At 30.1% G+C, this 25,731-nt stretch overlaps 3 protein-coding genes across 5 annotated transcripts; 1 reads left to right on the forward strand and 2 right to left on the reverse strand.

Annotated features, from left to right (window-relative positions):
• Window positions 1-4,920: 4,920 nt before the first annotated feature.
• On the forward strand, window positions 4,921-7,434 carry LOC126686427 (uncharacterized). Its single transcript, XM_050380467.1, has 9 exons — window positions 4,921-5,327; window positions 5,422-5,523; window positions 5,618-5,842; window positions 5,938-5,996; window positions 6,082-6,173; window positions 6,295-6,407; window positions 6,505-6,567; window positions 6,912-6,997; window positions 7,169-7,434. The coding sequence occupies exons 1-9, from the start codon at window positions 4,968-4,970 to the stop codon at window positions 7,179-7,181; spliced, it is 1,113 nt and encodes a 370-aa protein (XP_050236424.1). The 5' UTR covers window positions 4,921-4,967; the 3' UTR covers window positions 7,182-7,434.
• A 94-nt stretch (window positions 7,435-7,528) lies between these two features.
• Window positions 7,529-13,869, reverse strand: LOC126686426 (uncharacterized). The gene is made up of 14 exons (XM_050380466.2): window positions 13,599-13,869; window positions 11,275-11,366; window positions 10,897-11,078; window positions 10,549-10,621; window positions 10,343-10,417; window positions 10,152-10,262; window positions 10,027-10,069; window positions 9,627-9,717; window positions 8,858-8,960; window positions 8,677-8,772; window positions 8,509-8,541; window positions 8,124-8,223; window positions 7,920-8,004; window positions 7,529-7,815 (listed from the first exon to the last, which is right to left on the reverse strand). The coding sequence occupies exons 2-14, from the start codon at window positions 11,362-11,364 to the stop codon at window positions 7,689-7,691; spliced, it is 1,209 nt and encodes a 402-aa protein (XP_050236423.1). The 5' UTR covers window positions 11,365-11,366; window positions 13,599-13,869; the 3' UTR covers window positions 7,529-7,688.
• A 6,930-nt stretch (window positions 13,870-20,799) lies between these two features.
• LOC126686015 (uncharacterized) lies at window positions 20,800-24,097 on the reverse strand. 3 transcript variants are annotated; one of them, XM_050380023.2, is made up of 6 exons: window positions 23,966-24,097; window positions 23,062-23,191; window positions 22,615-22,718; window positions 21,670-21,764; window positions 21,351-21,590; window positions 20,800-21,002 (listed from the first exon to the last, which is right to left on the reverse strand). In XM_050380023.2, the coding sequence occupies exons 2-5, from the start codon at window positions 23,133-23,135 to the stop codon at window positions 21,387-21,389; spliced, it is 477 nt and encodes a 158-aa protein (XP_050235980.1). In that variant the 5' UTR covers window positions 23,136-23,191; window positions 23,966-24,097; the 3' UTR covers window positions 20,800-21,002; window positions 21,351-21,386. The 3 variants fall into 3 exon arrangements, with proteins under 3 accessions (XP_050235980.1, XP_050235979.1, XP_050235981.1); XM_050380022.2 differs by having other exon boundaries at window positions 23,062-23,251; XM_050380024.2 differs by lacking the exon at window positions 23,966-24,097 and adding an exon at window positions 23,283-23,391.
• Between the last annotated feature and the right edge of the window lie 1,634 nt (window positions 24,098-25,731).

A 25,731-nucleotide genomic window follows, 5' to 3' on the forward strand; every position in this document is an offset into this window, starting at 1 on the left:
GTAGTCCCTGAACAAACAAACCCTTACATTTTTTGGATTTCTCGATAGTGCCCCTTCCTTAAGTTTTTTTGTTTCTTTGGATGAATTAGGGATTTGTTTATATATAGATTGGGTTTTGTTGATTTTGTATACTAATTAAATGAAAAACATAGTTAATTCACCTAATCGCGTTTCTAAACGAATTTGTTCGTGAACTATATACGAGCTCGTTCATGAATTGTCTCATTCACAAGCTTCTTCACGAACTCTTATTCGAGTTATTCGTGAACGTAAACAAGCCGAACACGACTATGTTCATGTTCGGCTCGTTTATATTAATGAATATAAAATTAAGTTAGAGTTCGGTTCGTTAATACAAATGAACATGAACCGAACTTTTATCGAGCCGAACACCGAGCTGCTCGCGAACAATTGGGTTCGTTTACACCCCTAATAACGTGTTGACATGAGATACTTTAAAAGTTAATAAATTTACAAAAAAACTATTATTTTTTGACAATAAGATAGACGGGATGCGTTTACTATAAAAAAAAGGCTTAATGCCTTAAAAAATTCCGACCTTTCATCCCTTTTTCAATCCTACCATTACGTTGAAAATTTGTCAATTGTACCCATTTTATTTTTTTTTCATTTCAATTGTACCCTAAAGCATAAAATTGACCTTTATTTATTTGAAAAAAGTTCAAAAGGATTCTTCAAAAATGGTCAATTTAATAGAAAAGGTTAATCTAATACAAAAAAAGATCAATTTAGAGAATTTTGGCCGAATAAAAAAAAGTTAATTTTATATTTTAAAATACAATTGAAATAAAAAAAATACAAAAAAAATAAATTTGACTGATTTGCAACATCAGAATAGAATTGGAAAATGGTTGAAAGGTCAGGATTATTTAAGATTAGGCCTAAAAAAATACTAATATAAAAGGTACAAATGCGTTTCAATAGTCGCATTAGAGCCACATACAATATCCCTAGTGGCATGTCAAAATACATTGTTTGGTGCTACCAGTGTTTTAAAAACCGAACCGGCGACTGAACCGGTATGGCTGCCGGATTCCGGTCCGACCGGTTCAACCGGTTCAACCGCCGGTCCAACCGGTCTAAAAGAATTTATATTATTTATTAAAATTATAAATATATGTATATTTGAAAATAAAGTAAAAAAAATGCAGTAAATAAAAATAGGATAAGCAAATAATTAAGGAGATTTTGACAAAAGAAAAGTAATTAAGGAGATAATTAAGAAGATAGATAGGTATATTTGCTTTAATAGATGTAAGTAATTAAGGAATAAAGCATTTATTAAGAAAAAGAAATACATATCATTGCTTTAAATGTAAAGTAAAACTCACCTTATATAACTTTTCATATTTTCTTATTATTTTTGTTAAATTTTGAATTTTATAATAACCACTTGATCAGAAATTATAAAATGATCCTAACCATTAATAGTTAATCAATTATACATTTTTAAACCTAATTCATTTTCTTTCTACTCTTCCGTTTTCCAGCCAACACCCACAAATCCTCTTCTCCAAGTTTCTTTGTAAATTCAAAAGTTCATTCCAACATCATCAGCTATTTCTAAAAATTTAAAACATCTAATTTTTCTCACCGTAAATCACATAAAATTTATTTATGGTTTTGATTCATTTTGTCTTTTGGTTATAGTAATATTTTTGTTATTTAGCATGCCATTAGATTTAATGGAGCTGTCACTTATTATTTCAAAAATGAACTTTTTATGTTTAATTAAATTAGTGTATAAACCGTCTTTCTTAATACTTCTTATGGTTCAATATCAAAAAAATCTCAAGATCAAATTGTTCAATATCAAGAAATTCAAGATAAATTTATGTAAGTTGAAAACCCTAATTTTGGGAAAAAAACTGATTTACAATTCGGTTTGATAGAAACCGGCCGGTTTTTACATTTTTCCCGGTTCAGCGGTTCTAGCGGTTCTGGGCGGTTCAATACGGTTCAATCCGGTTGAACCGGATTTCCGGTCCAACGGTGTGTTTTGGACCGTATGAGTAGCCGGTTCGCGGTCGGACCGGTCGGACCGGCCGGTCCGGTCCGGTTTTTAAAACACTGGGTGCTACATTAATTATTTTCAAAATGCTCGTTGCTATAAATTTTTTATTGAGCTTTTTTCTATTTTTGTGTAGCATCAAACTCTATATTTTATCCTTCCACTCATCATTTTATAATTAGGCCTAATTATTTAAAAAAACCTCACCTTGAAATATTTTTTCATTTATACCCTGACCTAGGAAAAAGTTCATTTGTATCATTTTTTTGATTTTTTATTTTCAATTGTACCCCAAAATTTTATTTTTTGACAAAATAATTAATTAGAGGATGAAAACATTAAAAATAATTAAATAGAAGGGTTATATCATCTTTTTTCTATTTGAAAAAATACAAATAAGTTAAAAAATGAAGGATTATTTTAAGCTTTTTTTTAAATAAAAATAGTTCAATTTAATGCTTTAGGGTAGAGTTGATAACGAAAAATCAAAAAAAGAGTACAAATGAACTTTTTCCTAGGTCATGGTATAAACGAAAAAATATTACAAGGTGGAGGTTTTTTTAAGTAATTAGGCCTTATAATTAATACATTACAACATCAAACGGTATACTTTCACGTGGCATGGGAAGTGTTGAGATGGCTCTGATATTGCTATTGAGAAGCAAATTTGCCTCTCCCGTCATCACATTATCATTAAATATATATTTAGTGTATCCATTTGTCAAGAAATATTAGTTGGTGTATAACCTTATCACTTGTTTAAACATGATAAAGAAGATGGTAAATTAATTTATATATACCCAAAAAGAGTTTTATGTTTTTGGATTTATTCTTCTATTTAGGTCCTTGCACCTTAAGTTAGCTTGCAATGCACGCCTTGACTGCTTTTTTTTGTTGCCCATTCGGTTTTCAGAATTTCGCCCTAACTAATCCGGATCCGACCGATGTCGCGCACCTGGCATGATGGGTGAGTCTACCAGCGGGAATTTTCTGCAATCGCAAGACTCGAACTCGAGACCTTACTTAAGCGATAACAAGCCGCTTACTATCTGATACTTTGATTGTTTTACTACACACATTGCCTTCATTAATAATTAGAATGTCACCCTTTCGTGACAAATTCATACTTATAAAACAAAGGGACTACAATAAAACAATATACTATCGCCAGTAACTTGTTTATTTGTCACATTTTGTTAATGCACATAAATTAAAAGTATCACAACTGAAAAATTCCTTAAACTATAGTATAAAATTTATATGTCACTGGTTAATTGTGGTTAATCAAAGAGATTGATTTAGTGGTTCAGCATTATTACTCATACCGTTTCTATAATTTTAAGGGCAGAATCACATCAAATTAAGTTTAGGGACTTAAATATTTGTTGACAAAAAGTTTGAAGACTTATCAGTATTATTTTCTTAAAAATATATATAAGTTTAACATTTTAGTATGCACACATAATTGGGATTCTGGTTTGTTCAATGCTAAATATCTATATTTGGATATTTTGCACCGCAACAAATAGAAACCTAAAGTTCAAACAAAGGTTTCATTCGCCTTTTAAAGTTGGTAAAAAGGATTAAAAGTGCTCGAGTTGGTATTTTTTAACATATAAGAACCCGCAACTGGAAAGGATCATTTTATCCTAAACTTTCTAAAACTAGGTATTGTGATTTTGTGAACATATAGTATTGTGATTCTGTAAATATATATGTTTGTTAGGTCATTTTTAGGAAATTTAGGATAAAATGATTCAACTTTGTGAAGTAATAGATTTATTTGTCCAAAACCATTAATTTGAATACTTTTGATCTTTTGTACAAAGTTAGAGGGGTGAAATGAAGCTTTGTTGGTTATGTTTTTGGGGATTAAATTCATTACTTGATTAATAAATAATCCAGGGTCACTGGTCTTAAATTTGATATGGTTAGGTAAAGCCTTTCATTCGAACAACAATAGCTCAGCCACTTGTACATGAAAATGACTTAAATGGTTTTAACACAAACCTAAAGGGCATATGCAATCATACCCCCCTCTCCTTATAAGGTAAACAAAGGGCTACTTGGAAGTACTCCTAAATATTGTTGCCTTTGAATTTGGAAGTCTAAACAAGCTTTCAAATCAATTTCCTAACAATCTTCTACAGACTGCTTCCGGCTTTCACCGTGATGAAAATGTGTTGTAAAATGACATGGCGCATCGGTAAAATTGTGTTTTGTGTTGCAACAAATGTGAGAAGCAATGCACAAGGAAGAACAATCAGAAAGACAAGTAATAGGCGAAGATTATAACTTACAAACAATGTCCGCTCATGAGTACAAACTGCAAATTCTATTGCTACCTAATTACATGAGGGTATTTCTCGTACACAATTTCAAATTCTTCATCACTAAGGCCAAGAAATTTCAATATTCCCTTGGCGGAAATCAAAGGCCAAAAAATTACAATATTCCCTTGACGGAAATCAAAAGCGTGTTTAAATCAAAACTCAAAAGTTACGGTTTTTGAAGTAGCAACAAACCAACATCTTCCTTACTCGCACAAAATCTACAAAAATACTCGATATTTTCGAGCAAAATCAACAAATATCTATTACCGACATTTTCGGACTCGGACCAAGTTTAAGACAAAAATTCATTATCCAAATCCAATCATATGGGCCTGGCCGGACCGGCCGAGTACCCATGCGCATGAAGAGGTCTAATCGGGAGATAAGTTTTAGGATCTCGTTGATTAAAAAAAGTTAAAAATAATTTATTTGAGCATAAGACATAAATTTGAGGGCCGGATTGACTCTTTGGTAAAATCATAAATACAAAAAGTAAGGGCGTCATTGTAAATTTTGATACACCAAAACCAACCAAATCATATAAAAACCATCTTGTTGAGCCTTTTGACTTTGAAACATTTCGCTTTTGTTTTAGTAAAAAAATGTACTTTCCATACCCTTATACGCAATACTATCCGCAACCGCAATCGTCAATGATGCCGCACCCGGGCGGTATTCCGATCAATCCGCCTCCGCGGCCTCTGCCGCCTTTCACTTATCCACAACCGGAATACTACGCTCCGCCCAAGCGTCGCCGCGATGAGTACGACGGTGCAGCTGCCCCCGGATTTGGTGAGCTAGAAGGACCGGCACCGCCTAAACGCTTAAAAACGCAAGACGTTATATTCAGAATAGTAGTTCCGTCGAGGCAGATCGGTAAAGTTATCGGGAAAGTTGGGTGTCGCATTCAGAAGATTCGAGAAGAAACTAAAGCTACTATTAAAATAGCTGATGCCATTGCGGTAATCTTCGATTTCTTAATACATTTACAAACATTTTAGCTTAATTTAGGGTTTTAATTAGGATTCCAAATTTCTGTGTTATTTTGTGGTGCAGCGTCATGAAGAGCGCGTGATAATTATAAGCTCGAAAGAGAGTGATAATGCTGTGTCTGATGCGGAGAATGCTCTTAAGAAAATAGCTGCTCTCATTCTAACAGTGAGTGGAAATTACTCAAAGTTATCAATAATATGCGTGTGTACTATGTACTATAAGCTACATTTAAGTATTTGATATTGTCAAACAAATTTAGGAAGATGATAGTCCGGCGGAGGCGTCTGCGGTGGTTGGTGCAGGGCATGTGGCTGCAAACACTATACGAATCTTGATAGCGGGTTCCCAAGCCGGTTCTTTAATAGGGATATCTGGTCAAAATATTGAGAAATTAAGGAACTCGTCCGGTGCCTCCATTACTGTACTCGCTCCTAATCAGTTGCCTCTTTGCGCTTCTGCTCATGAATCTGACCGAGTTGTGCAGGTGAGCATGTCAGCTTTGTCCGAAGCTTTATTTAAAGCATCTATCATAGCGATAGTAGAAACTAGATGGAGTTTAACAGATTTCTATTAATTCAGATTTCAGGAGATGTGTCTATTGTGCTAAAGGCTGTAGAGGAAATTGGTTGTCAACTTAGGTCGGTTTTTCTTGCTGTTATTGTTTAATCTATTTTGAATAAAATGTGCATTTGATTGATAATACTTCAACTTGATGTCGTTTAGGGTAAACCCACCTAAACAGGTGATTTCTATCAGTCCTACGTACAACTATGGAACAATACGACCTACTCAACCATATGTTGACCCAACTTCAGGTTATTCAGTGTTTCTTGTCGCATAATAACAATGTCTTGCAACTGCTACATTATGTGGCTGTATCAAGTTTTAATATTTTGTGCTATAACCACATCATCTTTAGGACAACCAATCTTGCAGCTGAATACGTAACGTTGGAGATGATGGTCTCAGAGACAATGATGGGTGGTTTGATCGGAAGATGCGGCTCAAATATATCAAAGATTAGAAATGAGTCTGGAGCTGTAATCAAGGTCAGTGGACAATCAGATCTCATGTTATGACCTTGAATTTAAACTCCTCGTTATGCAACTATCTAAAAAGTAATTTATTTAATGTCTCTGTTTGAAGGTACATGGTGGAAAAGGTGAAAGAAAACACAGGAGCATACAATTTGGTGGCACTGCTCAGCAGGTACTTGACTCATATCTAATATTTGATTTTCAAAATACCCCTTCTTTTTAGGGTCATCTCTCGGGTTTCTATTTCTTTTATGCTTTAGATTCTTATTAAAGAGCCAATAATTATACAGAGAAGCATATCATCTAACTGCATGATGCATATGTTGGTTTGAGTATCATGGCTCTGGGTTGATAGTTGTGTCTATTGTTCAAATATGCAGCTTGTGTTGAATACCTTATATTTTGGACAGCTTGATATTAATTCCTATCAAAAGTAATGATGATCTGTAAGTTTCGGGTTTTAGGATGAAATTTGCAAGGTTCCATTTTCATGTGAATTTGTTGAATGTGTAATAGGTAGCATTGGCAAAGCAGAGGGTAGATGAATATATTTATTCACAATTGGTACAACAATCTGGCGATGGTCAAGCTCAACAGCCACTGTGAGTAATTCCTTCAAACACAAAATTTAGTGGTTGATGTTGCTTGTCAAAAGAATTAACATCAAGAGGCAAATTGTGTCAAAGCCTTTCAGCTTCTTTTTTGATTTTAGATACATATCTCGAGTTTTAAGTTTCTTTGGGCGTTAAGATAGCGTGCTTTCTTTTCCCCAGGTTGGGGAGATGAGGAAGCTGGAGACCTATGAGCTTCAATAGAAATACTGTTGCACATTATTTACAACTCACGCTTTCCTTCATCAAGATCAAGATGAGCCTTGTAATATTGACTATGCTTCTTGTTAGATATCTGTACAAGACTTCTTTTATAAAAAAAAAAAGTGCTTGATTAAAGAACATCAGTATGTAATGAATCTGACTTGACTTCATTTTGAGAAGTATTAATTGCAAAAAGCGAATACCAGTGTGTTAGATTTGGAGCATATCAACAGAATTCATTATTCATTGGTTGCAAATACTGCAGATTTAAATAAATCAACATGAAATGCCTGTATAACGCATTGCCCTGTATCAGGATTACACAATTGCGCATTTTTGATTATAAAATTAAAAAGAATATTACATTTCTGATACAATAGGGAACTAGTAGATTATCTTTTTAACTTAAATGAATACATTAGATAAATTTGTAATACAAAACTTAGACCAGATACTCTAACAGTAGCTTGGCGCAAAACTACACTGCAGAAGCTGGCTGTTGGGTCTTGAGTCCAAACAAATTCTCAAATAACTTGGGTGCCGTAGGAGGAAGGTTCATGGGTCGAGGAGCCATGAAACTAACAATCTTATCGTGAACATTGTACCTACAAGAGATCATTTTTAGGTTAAACGTCATGATCAACTTGAATTAAAGTCGATATAACTAACAAGATGTTCCAACTTGAAAGGCTCAACGTTTATAACTAACCTGATCTTGCGACTCTTAGAGGCGCGCCTATCAACAATTTTTCTCTTTTTAGTTCGCAGTTTTTTCATAGCATAGAAAGCCATCTCTGAAGTCAAGGAGTAGCAAGTTGTAAAATAGTACAAAATGCAAGTAGCGCTCACTTTAGAAACCACCTTAATGTACTCTTCTGTGAATGCAAAAAGATGAAAACGAGACGAGACTAACCAGAAGATGAGGGGTCAATTGTCTCGAAGAATTCCTTTAGCAATTGCTGATAAAATTCAGAATCGTCAAGAAGTTCAGGATCTCCATCAGGGATTGATTCCTAATTAGGACAAGAAGAGATCTTGTTAAATCGATATAAAGATCTAGACCACAAGTTGTAATGCCGGTCAATGCTGCTAAGCACTAAATTGTAATTTTAAATACACACACGAGAACAAGCACATAGTGTATCATATCTAAAGAAATGATATGGGCATAAACATATAAATAGTATCAGTAGATGATCCCACCCTTGCCCCAATAAGTTCAAATTCAACCATGACAGTAAATAATGAGCGGGAATAATAGTTCTTCACTGAAATTATATGAAGTGTATATGTATTACCTCTCCATTTGTAATCTCTGGCTTCTCAAGAACCTGCGTTTAGTAATGTCAGTAATCAGAACAAGATGCTTTGAAGAGAAAAAAAAAATGACTGAAAAAAATCTAAATCTCATGCCATGAATTTGCTCTAGAAAACTGAACAATAATTGGGGTATTAGATTAACTTACTGTTCCAAATACGCTAACTGCTGATCTGCTTAGCTGCATTTGCTTCGTCATTCTACTTGGATCCCTCATATAAGAAGCAACTTGTGCACTAATATCCTGTGTGGGGAAAGGAAAACCATGTGAAATTCTTTATACTAATAGAAATATTATTGCCTGCGTTTCAATTGAACATAAAGCAGACCTGGTTAAAGGCTTGCAATTTGCTTTTAATAGCAGCAGCACCAGTTGTCACGCGCGTCTTTCTCTGCCATTTATCAATTGATTTGTCCCGAAAAGATGCTATTCTACAGAAAAGAAGTATTTGAAGTTTCAGTTTCTATTATCAAACAATAATACTTTAGATGTAAACGCAAGCAGATAAGAAGATGCATTTTGTTTAAGAAACAAAATCTGCCCCACCTAAAGACTTCATTTCTAACAAGCAAATAAACAATTTTAATAGTTAACATTTATATGATAACTATTATTTGATTGCATGCTATAGATCAATCTAATTATAAAGCCCCTTTGTCAAACATCTGTTCCATGAAAGGAAACAGAGAACAGAAAATTAACCAAGCAAATTCTCCCAGTCAAGACACTAATTTGATATGAAAAAGGAAAGAGATCGTCATTAAAATTCAACCATGCAGTAGATTAAAAAGCCATATGCAATATCATGAGATTGTCTAGAATCAAATTTTCGGTTCGTTGTAGTACAATGCAGCAGATATTTCCAGTACAGTTGCACATCAAAAACCAATTACAGTTCCTAAAACTACAATTCAGTTGGACAAGGAATTACACGCATTATATAAGTAAAACAACTAGATGGAGTGCAAGCTGATTCTCATAGATAGAGCAAAAGGCTACTATAAAACCGCTGCAGTGGGATAGGATTAAGACTAGAAAACTGCCAACTGATGTAAATAAAAAAGGAAACAGAAGTGCATCAAAGATGGACGAAATACCTCATGTGCATTTCGGAAATTTGTAACCACTCTTTCTCGCTTTCTGCATCTGATTTCTTAGAATCTTGTGCATGCTTCTTGCCAGAAGAAACTAAAGAAAAAAACAAAGACAAGAAAATTTTCAAATCAACCAAATCCTAATCTCATGACGTAGACATGACGTGTGAACTTTGCAGCAAAATAACAGTTGCTAAGAATTAAAGATACAGGAATGTTAATAAAAAGCAGCAGATGAACTTTGCAACAAAAGTCTCAAATCCACATCACCAATGTCGTAATATACTATAATGCAAAGAATAAAATCAACATATTCAACATCTGTTGCTTTTAACATACAATTGACTGAGGCTGCAATCACAAACAACAAACATTAAAATGTGAAATGATGTTTGTTACATACCATCGGAAGACTGAGAAATAGATGGATTCTTTTCAAGTAAAGCCTGAAAAAGATGAAGAAACTTACTACTATAGAGTAGCCACAATAACAAGGCAGCATAATGTAGTTCATGAAAAATATAATACCTCTTGTAATCCCAGCAAAGATTCCAAAGTCTTATTAGAAGAGGTTATCAAATCAGCATAAGCTGACCCAACTCCTTCATCTGAATCACAAAAAGAAGACCTAACTGGATTCTGCAAATGTTATTATTATTATCAAACCTTCAAGATTCAACAAATTATTCAACAAAAATAAAATTATAACAAGAGCACACCTGTGGCAATCTATTTGAAGCTGAAAATGCTTTTTGAAGTAAGAACCTAAACTCAAGAATTTTGTCCCATAGAGCCTTCAACAAAGATTAGAAGTTATCAAGACGGCAGCAATTATAGTCACTCGGTCAATAAAGCAATCAAAAAAATGTTGAAACAAAAACAAAAATACAAGACACTCATAATGAAATTAAAAGGAAATTTGCACCTTTTGGTTCTTGACTGCTTGACCTTTAAGAAGATCTTCCTCCTTATGGCGTGTGAGATTCTTCAATATATCTCTGAAGAAAGAAGAAGAATAACAACTAGATATAAGCAACTGAGCCAATATACCTGCAGAAAAACTATTCTGCTCGAATCTAGGTATAGAACAAACTAGTTATTACAACAAACAGAAGCAGGAACTTTTAGAAGGCATAAAAGATACAAAAGCACTCATGTTTCTGATTTAAGCTAGTCGAAACAAATGAACAGCATAACATGTCGTAAACAGCTTTTCCATGCAAGTCTCGATGGAGGAAAAAGAGAATAGTAGAGTATGAAATAGGACGCTTACAGCTCTTGATTACGAAGATTCTTGTAGTCTTTCTCAAGGTCTTCCATTTCATTATCTTTACCGTTATCATTCTCCAAATCATCCTCTCCTTCACTTCCATCTTCCTCATTTAATTCTTCCATGTCGTCTTCCTCCTCTACCTCTTGATCATCATCATCCTCATTACTTGTTTCTTCTTCCATCTGCATTTGAAAAATTAAATTAAGATATCATCAGGTAAAACATACATAACTTCTTTTTGGAACTCTACAACCAAAAACATTCAATTCGATTTTGTTGATTCTCAAGTTTGTAAAACATCTTATAAACTCATTCCCTTCAAATTGTCAAAACAAAATGATGAAAAGGCATAAAATAATAAAACAAAGATCTACTAACCATTAGGTTCCCATTTTCCAAATCATCATGGTCTTCAAAATCACTGTCACTGTATCTAGTTCTTTTAGACTTCCTTGATATCATTTTCATTCCTTAACATTCAAATGATACAAAATTTCTCAATTTCCAACATAATTTGTCAGACAAATATAAAAACAAAAACAAAATGAGAAAGGAAGAAACAATTGAATAATCTACATTTAAACAAAAAAACAAATATACAAAAAAAATCTATTACCTTTGCCGGAAATTTCAAAAGCAAATTTTCTTTCAATCACAAAGAATAAAATGCGGCATAATTTTTTTTATTGGTCATAGGCTAAACTTCAATAAATGATATATGAAAAATATAAGGATGAAGTGACTCCTCGACAATACCGAGAGAGCCAATCCAAAATTACATACAGTCGACCCTCTGATAATTAATACACATGGTGGATCAAAAATTTATTAATTATTAGAATTATTAATTTATTGAATTTATATAAAAAAAATTATAAAAGATATTTTAAAGCATCTACATTAATAGACCTAATATTAATATTATATTATAAAAAAACTAACTAAATACACTTTACAATCACTCAATTTAAAAGAAATAATTTTATATTCAATTTAATAAATATCAATTGATATCAAACTAAAAAATAATTATTAAGAAGTTATATTCATAAAATAAAATAATTTTTAATATTTTTTATACTAGAGATACTTTACTTACTTTAATTTGTTTATCTAATAACTTCTTTTAAAATTTCTCAAAAGAATAAGAAAGTCATAATTTGATGGTATTTTAACTTCCACTTTATGAACTAAGGTTAGTATTGCCTCAAATAAATCATCAATTGTTATATATTTCTTTAAAAAAATCTCTCTAATAATTAATATGTATGTAGAATATATTTTAAATTTTATTAATTATTAAATAATAGAATTATTAATTATCCGACGTGGAACGAAGTTGGTTCTCTCAATTTTCTATTAATTATTAGAATTATTAATTTATAGAATATTAACTATTAGAGGGTCGACTGTATTACATTTTGAAACGTAATTTCCTAAAATCAGAAAACTAAGATAGGAATATCCACTACAACTACTCTAACAATGGAAGAATTCATTGCGCATAAGAACCTAACAGTCCCCTTCAAAATTTGATGGTGATAGTTTGTAAGCAACAATTCATTTATTGTTGTTCGTAGCCTCGGTGTATCTTCCATAATTGTTTTTACTACGCCAACAAAACATCAAATCTCAGCCAAGAAAAAATTATTTTGCCATCAAAAATATCTTCTATAGTTACTTTACTGTTATAAAGTAAATGTCACTTTCTCTACGTATCACCATTGGATTATTTATAATCACTTTCATCCAATTGCAAAAAGCCATTATAATAAATATGTTTTATATTAACATCATAGACATGTGTTGTTATTTTGACTTCGTCATTCCTAATTGAGACAAATCATTTACTGAAGCGTTTCAATATTCAGACAAAGCTCTCTGCATCGACTCATAACACTAAGAATTAATGAAAACATCAACATCTTTTCTAATCCATTCACGATTCTGGAAGTTTAGTCTATAATGTCAAAAAAACATGCAAGAGATCAAGAAGCCTTCTAAATGAAAACTCTACTCCTTGGGTTATATGCAACTTGACTTTTTTTTATCTAATGTAACTCTATAAAATAAAATAAAAATCATATTCATATGATATTAGATGATCACCTTCTAATTTTAGAGTTAAATTGGAAACACTTTGAATTGGTGTATAAAATGCAGTTTTTGTTAAGAAAAAAATATCCTATTTTTAATTAGACTGATTTTGAATTAAATAAAAAAAATTAATGCTATAAATAAATTTAAACTAGCAAATAAAACAAGTTCTTGTAATGCAATTACTATATAATAAGTAAAGAAAAGAAGAAAAAATTGGCAAACCAAATGGAAGTCGTTTAAGTTCAAGCATAAACAATTGCGGAAATCATATTGGCATAATATTTTCTCTCCAATTATCCACTTCTTAAGATAACAAACCACAAATTCCACATTATAATTACTAAATCTATAACCAGTTAGAGCAACTAATTCCGCTGGTTCCTTAATCTCGAAAAACAGCTCATTCAACATTTTCCACTAATCTCACTAGCTATCTCCTAAACCCGCACTAGGATAACATGTAATGGAATTTATGAATTCTAATATGGATAATTACTTACAGTGGAAGAGGGATAGAAGCCGTTAATGACGTGTACTTCAACTAATCCTAGAATCTTACTGAACAAACAATTAAATCAACAAAGTTATCTAACAATACTAACTTGTTGAAGAGAAGCAGAAACGCGGCAGCGAGCGGTGGAGGTTAAAAATGAACGTCGGCGGCGAATAAGGAGAAACGCCGGCGGCGGCAGCGAAGGAAGAACGCAAAAGGAGTGGGGAATCAGTTCCGGCAAGGCGGAGCAGCCGAGCTGCCGTTAGGAAATCGTTGGTGAACTGGTGAAAGCGTGGTGGAGGCGGAGCAACAGCGGCTCTGTTTCAGATGTTTTAGCCCTGGCTGGCGGCTGCTGCACTGTGCTCAACGAAGAAGAAAGAAAGTTTTTAGGCTTAAATTATAAGGGCTAAACGGGCCACAACAAGGAGGCTATTTTAAGACCGAATCATGTGGCCCTTTATAGCCCAACAAATAAGGTCAAATATGCCTCTCATTTGTCTTTTAAATTTTGTCCACTCATTAATTGTTGAGGAAATTACACGGAGCACCATTAAACACCAAAATAATCTCACAATTACGGACACGCATATCTCGCCACAAATATACGACAGTCTTCCTTTTCCTTCCCATTTCACGTTTTTATTTGATGTTTCTACTGCTTAATATATTGAAATTTACGACTTCTTCTTCTTAGAATAGGTAAGGCGCTGTTCTTACCATCTTGACAATTTGTTCGAACAGATACCTCATATGGATTTGTTGTACCCAATTTTTTTGGTTTCAAATGTTTATCATCCACAACAATCATTTCCATCCCCTTCATCGCCATTTTCACCGTCCTCATCGCCATCTTCGTCTTTGCCGCCATCCTCAATGTCATCGCTAAATTAGGTATATGTTTGTCTTTTTAATTGACTGTATATTTGTTGATTTGAATTGTTTTGCAAGATGATTGAACAGGCATTCATTAATATCAGCTATTTAGCTTATGCATATCTATTGTTTGATAAAATGCCATAAAGAGACACTTATTCTTGGAGTGTAATAATTGGTGGGTTTGCTAAATTTGGTGGATATATATTCTAAGTGGGGAAATATTATTCATGGATAGGAATATAAGTTGCAATGATGCCTGAACCTTGGTATGTGTATATAATTTTTTTTTCTTATGTTTATCAGTTGTTATGTATATAGATTTACAAGAAGGAGACATATGAGGCTATTATAATTACTGAGACTCCTCCTATGGTGACTGTTGGAGTTGTTGGATATGTGAGAACACCAATAGGTCTCAATTCTTTGAACACGATCTGGGCACAACATTGAGGAGCTAAAAAGGAAAGCTCTACGAGAATTGGTGCAAGCTCAAGAAGAAGGCTTTTAGACTGTTAACTATTTTAGTTTTATAAATTCTACAGTTATTTAGTGAACTTACAGTAAACTACAAGTTAGATTTAGGTTAGTTTTAATTAAGATTTACCTTAATGTACTTTGTGTTGTTAAATTTATGTGTAGAATAGAAACCTACAAATGGTGCACATTGTTTTAAGTAAACCGATAGTAGATCGTAAGTAAATACAATGAAGTTTGTAATCTTGTGATTCTAATATATATCAAATTTAAATTTATGTTGCATTCTTTGTTGGATATCCGAATGACTCTGGTAAATTTTCTAATGCATAGTGGCCATGTTTCTTGAAGCTAGCTTTTAATTTTAATTATGACTATGGTTGTTGGATTGGGTTGGTAGAGTTTATTTTGTCTTTCTTCGATATGATATATCATATTGGTGATTTATGTTCATTGGATTATCTAATTGGTGACATTTTCCCATAGTCAAAAAAACACATTGGCCGTTGAATTATGTTGGTAGAACTCATTTATCTTCATCATGCACAGGTTTATTGGAAAAAAATGGAGTCTCCGTCTGAAAGAGAAAAATTGAAATTGTTATGTTATGTGATCTTGTTTTGTAATTTATGATTGTAATGATTTTGTTGTTGGTTTACCAATGGTTCACTAACAGTTAACCAATAATTTTAATTTTAATAATACCGTTAGTAAACCTTAAGTTAACCGTTGGTAAATTTATAATTATTTTTTGATGATGCTCTTATTTTTTATGTAATTTTTTTTTCACTTGTGTATCTGTAATGGTTTTGTGGTTGGTTAACTAATGGTTTATTAATCTAGGAACATGAAAATGGTTGAAAATATTGGGAGTGATGAAGAGATTGAAGTTAAGAAGACAAATGCAGAAGCGAGAAAGGAAAAAATGAAGAAAAAATATTTAAACTTGTGATTGTCTAGTATATGAATTTTCAGTATTAGTTGTTTGTTTGGATTATTTTGTTATATAGGATTGTTTTATAAACCTATGAATATTGGCTATTATTTTTGTTTAGTTTTATAAATTTAGTATCTATTTAGTACGTTGTTAGTTAACTAGTAGTATACTGTACTTTAGTATATATTTTACTTTATTACAAATTATAGGTAAATATTTGGTAATCTAATAGTAAATTTATGATACATAATTTGATAAACTTTTATATAGTATACTAATAATTATAGTAATTGTCTAATGATTATTATTACTTTTGTGTTATCTGATGGTAACCATTCAGTAACTATTTAGCAAACCTTTGGTTACCATTTATGAATTTATTTTACTTTTTAAAGTTTTTTTTATTTTTAATAATAGTAATACTGGTAAACTTTTAAGTAAACTATTAAAATATTTAAATTTTGGGTAAAATAAATTTTATTGGTCAAATTTGAATATATAATGTGTTTTTATTAGTAACCTATTGGTATACCATTAGTAACTATTTAGAATGTCATTAGTAAGCTTACATTGAGAGTATGTATTACCTAATGTTAATCTATTAGTAATTTATTGTGAAATTATAGAAAACGGATTGATATACTATTAGTAAAATTTTAGAAATCTATTAACAAACTTACACTGAGAGTATGAATATATATTATTTGTTGATTATCATGGTAACAATTTAGTAACCTATTAACAAACATTACAGTGTTAGTATTTGAACCTATTAACAAACAGTTACCAAAGGTACACCATTGGTAATCCTTTATCCTTGTTTTTGAATAATATATCAATGAAATTTGTTAAAATCTAAAAGAAACGAATTTTTAAATTGTTCATGAAAAATAGCATTCTATTTATATTTATTTTGGTTGATTTCGACACGTCTTCTTGTTATGTCCTTTTTGCCCACATCTTCCGCACTTATTTGTACTTTGTGTCTTCCATGATGCATGTATTCTTCTTTTCCTTGGTCTCCTTGGTGTATCTTTGCTATTGGTGGAAGAACTTCAATTCTCTCAACTTTAGCAGGTATATCCCAATTATTTTGACTGAGCATTGGATTTACAACTAACTGTATATCAAATATGTCAAGAAAAAAGAATAAGTAAATATATATTTAAAATGAATCAGCAAAAAAAGTTAACTAACTATATACTAAATAGTTACTAAGAGTTTACCTCAACATGCAGTCTACAAATATAATCACTTATCAAATCTTTCAATTCACCTAATTTAGTCTTCACATTAGAAAAATGAGTCTCTAAGAGTATAGATAAATTAATTTTAAATGCTGAATATGTAACACAATGTTAATTTTTTTGCAAAATATAGAACTATTAGTAAACTAATAATACAATGATCATTGGAAAATATTATGCCTTCAAAAAGAAATAATTGTTTTCATATCAGCTTCTAAATTCTCAAAAGTTGAAATTAACTCATACACATATATTAAACATATTCAAACTGACAGAGAACTTCTAGTAAACTAACAATACGTACTTGATCAGAAACCTAATTGAAGCATCTTAAAAATCAATCAAAACCTAAATTGAAGTAAATTTGAACAAATTTCAGCTAAATTAACACATTTGAGCTAAATTGATACAGTTATTTAGATAAATTTAAAATCATGACTACAATTGAAAGTAAACACAATTGCAATTGATTACACTCACCAGAATCGTTTGGAAAACCCATGCCGTCGTGATTCTTCATTTTTTCTTTGAGTTTCGGATTGATTATCCTCTTTTTGCTGAAATTTGATTGACTTTCATGAACTGCGATTGATCGATGCTCTGTTATTTGATTGATTGTGTTAGAATTGTGATTAATCGAAGTTTTGGGAGAAATCGTTCTCTGAATTTGAGAGAAATTTTGAGAGAAATCGTCGACTGTGTTTGATGGAATTCCTGATTATGCTTTTGAACTGAGTTTGTTTCCTATTTAAGGGAATCATATTTGTCTAAACTAGGAAATATACTTTTGCAAAGAAACTCGGTCAATCCGTATATTTTAGTTAATTTTAGTCAACATGTACTTGTGAGATTATTTTGCTGTTTTGTATACATTTGTCTAAAAATCCCTTAATTGTTTTGAGGGATTTAATTATAACTTATAAACAAAATTTATTTGAGTATAAAATTCTTTTTTTTTTTTGCAATTTTTAACTTAACTTTTCAATTTTTTAACTTAAAAACCTTTCTGTTTTTATTTTTAAAAATCAAATTAAAATCTTCTCTTTAATTCTAATAGTTCTCTATTCTTTTTAAATCAAAAAAACTTCGATTTTAATAAGTTATTTGTTTAATTATACCTATTAACTTAATTTCTATATCTATACAATAATTATATAAAATAAATATTTTTAAATTATTTAAATTGATTTAGTTATAGAATAATATTTTCTGCATTTTATATATAAAGTGGCAGATTTACTTAGATGAGGGTTGGGTCCTTTTTTTTCTTAATTAATATATAACTATAACTATATATATATATAATCAATTAATCTAGTATGATGAACCCTTAAATTTTTAAAAGATACTTGAATGAATCATTATATATATATTTTATTAAATTCAGCATATATAAAATGTGTCTTCTAACTCACTTATCTACTAAGCAATTCAATTTATCTTTTGTTAAACTAAAGTAAGAAAAATTAATTGTTTGAAAATTGTAAAGTCATTGCAATGGTATTATATAAAATAAAATTTCAAATTTCAAATTAAAACAAAAGGAAAATTATTATATAAATCAAAAAATTATATAATTTATTTGTTTAATTATTAAGCTGTACATAATTTTTATTCATATATTATTTATTAAATCATTTGTAAATCCTAAAATTTTATTTATGTATAAATTATAAATATAATGTAGGAAATTTATTAATATATTTTATTTGCTAATTATTATAAAATTTTAAAAGTAAATATTTATTATTCTCTTTAATTAAGGGTGATTTATCAAGTAAAGTAATTGATTAGTACTTGAATGATTTTTTTAATAGCGCATATAAATATTTAATAGTGTAAATATAATGATGTAATTATTAAATTATAAATATTAAATTTAAATCGAATATTTTTATAATTAAATATTTAATATATGTATATCATGTAGAAATTTTGGATCCGCCATTATATATATACTAGTTTCGCATTACGTGCTATGCACGTGGCTCGTAACGTAACTCGTCAATGAACATATTAGTAAATATATTATAATTATATCAATTTTTTTATTTATAATTAATATTAAATCAGTTAAGAATTTTTATAAAAGTAAATATAATATATTCGGTTATTAAATTTTTTTCCATATTGAATTTAATAAATTTATAATAACCTTAATTAAATAATTAACTTAATGTTATTAATAATATCTTTAAAAATAATAAGATAGAAACTTAAATAATATTATATTGACTAAATACAATATTTTAATTTTATAGTTCAATAAAACTAAAAGATAGGTATTCCTACTAATTTGGAGACAATTTAGTTATTTTTTACATACTAACAACTAAATTGGAGATAATTTATAATTTTATAATTCAATAAAACTAAAAGATAGGTATTCCTACTAATTTGGAGACAATTTAGTTATTTTTTACATACTAACAACTAAATTGGAGATAATTTACCTACTTATTCTAATTAAGACTTTAATTACAATAGTGATTAAATGAATAACTAATTAGTTAATGAATATAAAACCTTTATCTAGTAGTAAACTGAAAAATTATTATTCAGTAAATTTATCTGTCCCCCCCCCCCCACCACCACCCCCATCTGTACTTTTATATATAGTATAGATACATGTCCCTTAGCCCGGGCTAGAAAAGATTCTGGTTCCGCCACCAACTACAATCAAAGCTATAAACAAAGCTATATATACATACTATCATTCATAAATATGTGCACATCTTTCATCCACACCATTTACGTTGAATGAATCGCCTTTACGAGCTCGCCAAGATGACTGAACGATACCGCAGCCGCCGCTTTTGACGCTTCTTCAAATACCTTCAATAATTTTCAATATGTGCTCCCTCTTGTCCATATGAGGAATAAAACCCAAGACTTTTAGGTCTTATGCCTCATTTCTTAGCCAATTGAGTTAGAGGTCATATGCCTATTTTGTATGATGACTCTGCATTTCTTGTGTAAATTGTAAAGCCATAGTAAACGTTTAATATTAAAAAGGAATAATTACTATTATTTTCATGAGTTTCAAAAAACGACTATTTTCTCTCTTATATTTGTGTTTTCGACATCAATAGTTTAACGAAATAGTGTACGAAGTGTCAAATTGCAAGAATTTAGAAGTTAATCTTCGACTTTGCATATTAACGTCAAATTGGCATAATAAATAGGGTTAATGTTATAAAAATTCACCAATTTTACACATTTTCTCATTTTAATCACGAAGTTTAATTTTTCTCATTTTTATGCACGAACTACCACTTTTTCTCAAATTCATACACGGTGTTGAGGTGTCACGATTTCATTGGTGTAATTCGCTGAGGTGGAAGTCATTTTACACCAATGAATGAGTGCCACCTCAACACCGTGCATGAATTTGAGAAAAAGTGGTAGTTCATGCATGAAAATGAGAAAATTTAAACGTCGTGATTAAAATGAGAAAACGTGTTAAGTTCGTGATTTTTTTTGACATTAACCCTAATAAATATCATATTTTTAGTGACAAAATTTCATTATTTGACCAATTGTTTTATCACAATTTTGATCATGATTAATTTTATTTTGCCTTAAATTTTTAATTTGCTAAAATACATTGCCATATTTTATATAATGATAAATATGATATGACAAAATTTTCAAAAAACAATTATTATAATTTTTTATTACTCAATTTTTATTTATAATAAAAAAAGCCAGCGCAATATCGTAATGCTAACGTTATATATAAAGCACTAAATCGATAATAAAAATCACAAAATTACTGTCAAATTAAAAAGGATAATTAATTACTGAGCAAAGATGACTGCATAAAGTGATAAATGCATAAATCTTGATATCCTAAGATAATAAATTATTCAATTAGATACAAATTTTTTCTAATAATAGAAAACTTACTAAACAATATATTTGATAGAAGGAGATGTCTATTTTGTTGATATTTCTTTATCAAGTCATTAACTTCCATCTGCAATAAACAAACAAAAATAAAATTAGACCTCAAGATCTTATAGTCAAAAAAGCAATATGATTGATATTGGGGAAAACAAACAAACAAATCCATTACGTAGAGAGAATTCCAACAAGTTTTAATAGACAATTCTCTCTTTCTTAGATTTCAATTACCGCATATTTAAGCAAACTTTAAAGCATAAAATTCAGCTTGTTGCCAAAACAAGATTACATATGCAGTCCAAAGAAACTTTGTTGCTGAATCTTGATAATGTTCAAAAATGTAATAATCTGTGGAACATCCCCATGACTCATCTAGACATTAGAAAAGGCAACACGAGATGAAAAATAAACTGCAATTCACCTCCCCATTTCTGAAGCTAGACTGAGATAATCCACGTTAATGATGAACAGTGGAAGCATTGTCTACATCAGATTCCAAATGACCAGACGAGATCCTGGAAAGTGTCAGCTCGATGAAAGCAACAATATTTGAATGAGTTGCACGCAAATGAGATATCTGTAAGATATGATTGCAATATTGTGGCCACTCAATCAGGCGATCTAAAAACTGATCCAAGGCATTGATCCCAAAGACAAACATCTGCAGGCAGAAAAGCTATCAGAAATACTAGACAATAAAAAGAAGCAAGAAAACATAATTCAAAACGAGGCAAACAAACTTTGGAATCTGGTGGTTTCTGTAGTGCATCCAAAACACCACGTAGTGCGATCCCAAGATTTAGATCAGTTACAAGCTGGTGCTGGATAACAGAACCTGAAAATGGCAACACAGTTAATAATCCCAAGCTTTACTTAGAACCAAATTGCTCAAACAAAAAAAGCAGTCCAAACACATCATCTTGCATACTACTGTATGTCCATAATGATGCGTGCATATTGCATAATCATAGGCACAAAGACAAAGAACAACACCATTTCGAGTGAGTCAACATCAACTACCCAATTACTACATTCTAACATCTCTTTATCCCATAAAGAGACAACATAAATGAACAAATATTTACAGAAATTCGGTCCATGTACACAGAGAAAATAGAATTTAAACCAAAACATTGCAGACCAGGATCCCACCACTTTGTTAAAAAAAGTATGCATTGATAACAGCCAAAATTACCGATACTAGCCATACTACCTGTTAAATAGAGCATAACTGGAACTAGCCAAAAACAGTGACTCAAGCAACTAAAAATGCTGAAATAACTGGCAAAATCAGTTCCTTTAAACATTTATTTGCACCATCACAGTAAGACGATTATTACATAAAACTTATGAGATGAATTTAATGAATGGTGAAACAATTAAAATTTTATTTTCAGCACTAAAATCACCCCACCCAAAACTAAAAAATGTATTCTTTTCTTTCCTATCCTTCTTTACTATGGAAGATACATGGACAACCAAAGCTTATAAAAATAATCATAGTAGATTAAGTAATAAAAATTACTCGTAGTAAAACGTATCCTCGTATAATAGAGCAAATGAGTGAAAATCAAAACTTGCATAACTAGGATGTACACACTTAAGATGATATTATAAAATTATTTGACAATATGATATGAAATACAATGAACAGTATGATGTTGCATTCTATACTTAAAACTCACCAAATAAAAGAGCAGCAGTTTTTAATTGTCTTTCAGGATACTTGGGGAAGAGCATATACTCCTCAAATAGATTGTAAATCATGCACTCAAAAATAGACCGCTCCCTGTCATTCGATCAAATCAATCATCAAAAGCAAAAAACAAAATTAATTTTGTATAAAATTCATACTATGCATCATGGCCAATATGGACCTAGCTTGAATGGCTAAGGCATCTTTAAGTGCATCGAGAGGTTGTGGGTTCGAACCACGCCTCGGTAACTAACAACTAACAATTGAGACTTTAAGAGTCGATTACCATCTTTGACAAAAAAAATACTATGCATCATGATATAAAATTGTCACAAAACCGAAGTCAAGATTCTGCAGCGCACGCGGCCAAGATAGGAAAAAAACTAACTACAAGCTGACTGTAAATCTAAGAGCATGAAAAACTTTGACAAGATACCTTTGTACAGGTGATTCCTTGAATCGAGCAAGCATTTGAACTAGAGCATCAATTGTTAACTGACCAGAAAACATTTGATGGAAATAAGAATTTGCTTCAGCCTCAATATCATCAAGTTCACGGGATGGATCTGCAGAGCCACCATTCTGCAGCCTTGGATTATCCATAATTATATGTAAGTTATAAGAACCTGGAAAAATTATAGGAATGAAAAAACTAACCAATATTCGTATAGGTGAATTACACAAGAGAACATTGAAACAATTGGTCTTTCTTACTTTTTGCCCAAAACTTAAAAGAATTTAGCTAATAATTTAAATTTAAACAAACATACAAAACAAATTAAGAGGAAGCAATCAAATAATTTAAATTTAAACAAAATAGAAAACGAATTAAGAGGAAGTAATCAAATACTATAAATTTAAACAAACATACAAAAAAATTAGGCCTAATTACTTAAAAAAACCCCACCTTCAAACATTTTTTCGTCTCTACCCTGACTTAGGAAAAAGTTCATTTGTACCCTTTTTTTTATTTTTCGTTTTCAATTGTACCCAAAATTTTATTTTTTGACAATTTAATTAATTAAAGGATGAAAACATTAAAAATAATTAAATAGAAGGGTTATATAATCTTTTTTCTATTTAAAAAAAATGGAAATAAGTTAAAAAATGAAGGATTATTTTAAGCTTTTTTCTAAATAAAAAAAGTTCAATTTAGTACTTTAGGGTAGATTAAAAACGAAAAATCAAAAAAAAATGGTAAAAATGAACTTTTTCCTAGATCATGGTATAAACGAAAAAATATTACAAAGTGGGGTTTTTTTAAGTAATTAGGCCAAAAAATTAAGAGAAAACAATTAAATAATTTAAATTTAAGTAAACATACAAAAAGAATTCGTTACCTTCGCCGGAAATTTCCAGTGCAAAATTTCTATCAATATTCCGACTCGAAGAATACAATACAGCAAATAATTTAATTGATAGAAATCGACAGTCCCTTTGATCCTTCTCCTTCGTTTAGGGTTTGATTGAAATTAGAAACCTACAAAAACGATGATAGAGTATGGGCCTATTATTCATATAAATCGTTTGGGCTTTTGCATGTGGGCTTTCCTATGGATTTTTCAAAATAGAGAAATTTGCAAAAAATACTCCGTTTTTCAAAATATTTGTAAAAATACTCCGTTTTTTGAAAAATTATTTGTCTACCTTTTTTTCAAAAAAATTATTTTTTACTCCGAAATTTATTTTTTTACTCTGAAAAATTTTGTAAAAATACTCTGTTTTTTTTAAACTGTTTGAAACTGTATTATAAACGGTTTCAAAGATGTCAAAGTTTTTTAAAAATACTCTGTTATAAACCATTTGAAACTCTATTCAAAACTGTATTTGAAACCGTTTGAAACTCTATTTTTATGAAACTGTTATAAACCGTTTGAAACTCTATTAGAAACTCTATTTGAAACCGTTTGAAACACTATTAGAAACTCTATTTGAAACGTTTTTATAAAACAGTTTCAAATTGTGTTTTTTGAAACTGTATTTGAAACCGTTTGAAACTCTATTTTTATGAAACCGTTATAAACCGTTTGAAACTCGATTATAAACTGTATTTGAAACCGTTTGAAACTGCGGATTAAAAAAATTAATATTTATTTTTTTAGGTACGCTTATAAACTTTCAGTTTTTGAGGTAAATTTACAAATATTTTAGTTTTTTTAGGTATTCTCCTAATTAGCCCTTCAAAATATACATTACTCCATAAAATGAGCAAGGTAAATAAAAAGGGAAGAATAAGACATGTATAGACCGGGAGTATAAATATACTTCCTCTTTCCCGTTTAAAAAGTTTCATTTATATTTTTAAAATATTTTTATAATGAATATCCTATTTAACTCTTCATTTAGTCATTTTAAAAGAATTGTATGAAAAATTCAACTATCATTAATAGAGGTAAAACATAAAAAAACATGAAAACAAAAAAATAATAAATATTTTCTGAATTCGAGTATAAAGTCAAACAAGACGGAAAGAAGTATATTTTTTAAAATATAATTAATTTTAAGTACTGTATGCTTTTTAAATAAGCTATTAATATAATATACTTTAACGGATGTAGATTAAATTTAAAACGGCTCAAATGTATAAATAGGGAAACATATTTAAATATGCTTGAGAATTTCAATTTTTTTATTATATTATATACACTAACATAATTAAAAAAATATTGAAAAAGTAAATAAGCTACATAATACAAAAATATACATCAGCTCTATGTAATTATATTGATCAAATTAAAAAAGACTAATGTATTCATATTTTTGTTAGAACTTTTAATTTTGTTAATAATAATTGAATTTTAATATTGTGTTGTAATTTTAACTTTAATCACCTCAATGCAATTCTTATTAAATTTGATTAACTTTTTCGATTATTTTTAACTTCAAATTTATTTATTTTTTGCTTTAATTGCTAAAAAATTAGAGAATTTATAACTAAATTTTAATGTTGAAACAGTTAAATTGATTGAAAAAATTGGCTAAAATTGCAATTAGAATATTATTATAAAAATAAAAAATTTTGAATAAAATTATAAAAATCCGAGAAAAATAATTAAAATTTAGTTATTTTATTCCAGATTTGTAGTTATTATTTAAAATTTAATTA

This window comes from Mercurialis annua, linkage group LG6, assembly GCF_937616625.2.
Source record: "Mercurialis annua linkage group LG6, ddMerAnnu1.2, whole genome shotgun sequence".
Classification (NCBI taxonomy): domain Eukaryota; kingdom Viridiplantae; phylum Streptophyta; class Magnoliopsida; order Malpighiales; family Euphorbiaceae; genus Mercurialis; species Mercurialis annua.

Coding starts and splice junctions, on each gene's coding strand:
- LOC126686427 (XM_050380467.1), top strand. CDS start 4,968: ATGTACTTTCCATACCCTTATACGCAATACTATCCGCAACCGCAATCG. Junction 5,524..5,617: donor TAGCTGCTCTCATTCTAACA/GTGAGTGGAAAT, acceptor AAACAAATTTAG/GAAGATGATAGTCCGGCGGA. Junction 5,997..6,081: donor GAAATTGGTTGTCAACTTAG/GTCGGTTTTTCT, acceptor GATGTCGTTTAG/GGTAAACCCACCTAAACAGG.
- LOC126686426 (XM_050380466.2), bottom strand. CDS start 11,364: ATGAAAATGATATCAAGGAAGTCTAAAAGAACTAGATACAGTGACAGT. Junction 10,418..10,548: donor AAGCAGTCAAGAACCAAAAG/GTGCAAATTTCC, acceptor TCTTTGTTGAAG/GCTCTATGGGACAAAATTCT. Junction 8,773..8,857: donor AATTGCAAGCCTTTAACCAG/GTCTGCTTTATG, acceptor TTCCCCACACAG/GATATTAGTGCACAAGTTGC.
- LOC126686015 (XM_050380022.2), bottom strand. CDS start 23,228: ATGGATAATCCAAGGCTGCAGAATGGTGGCTCTGCAGATCCATCCCGT. Junction 21,765..22,614: donor AACTGCTGCTCTTTTATTTG/GTGAGTTTTAAG, acceptor TGCCATTTTCAG/GTTCTGTTATCCAGCACCAG. Junction 21,591..21,669: donor AGAAACCACCAGATTCCAAA/GTTTGTTTGCCT, acceptor TTCTGCCTGCAG/ATGTTTGTCTTTGGGATCAA.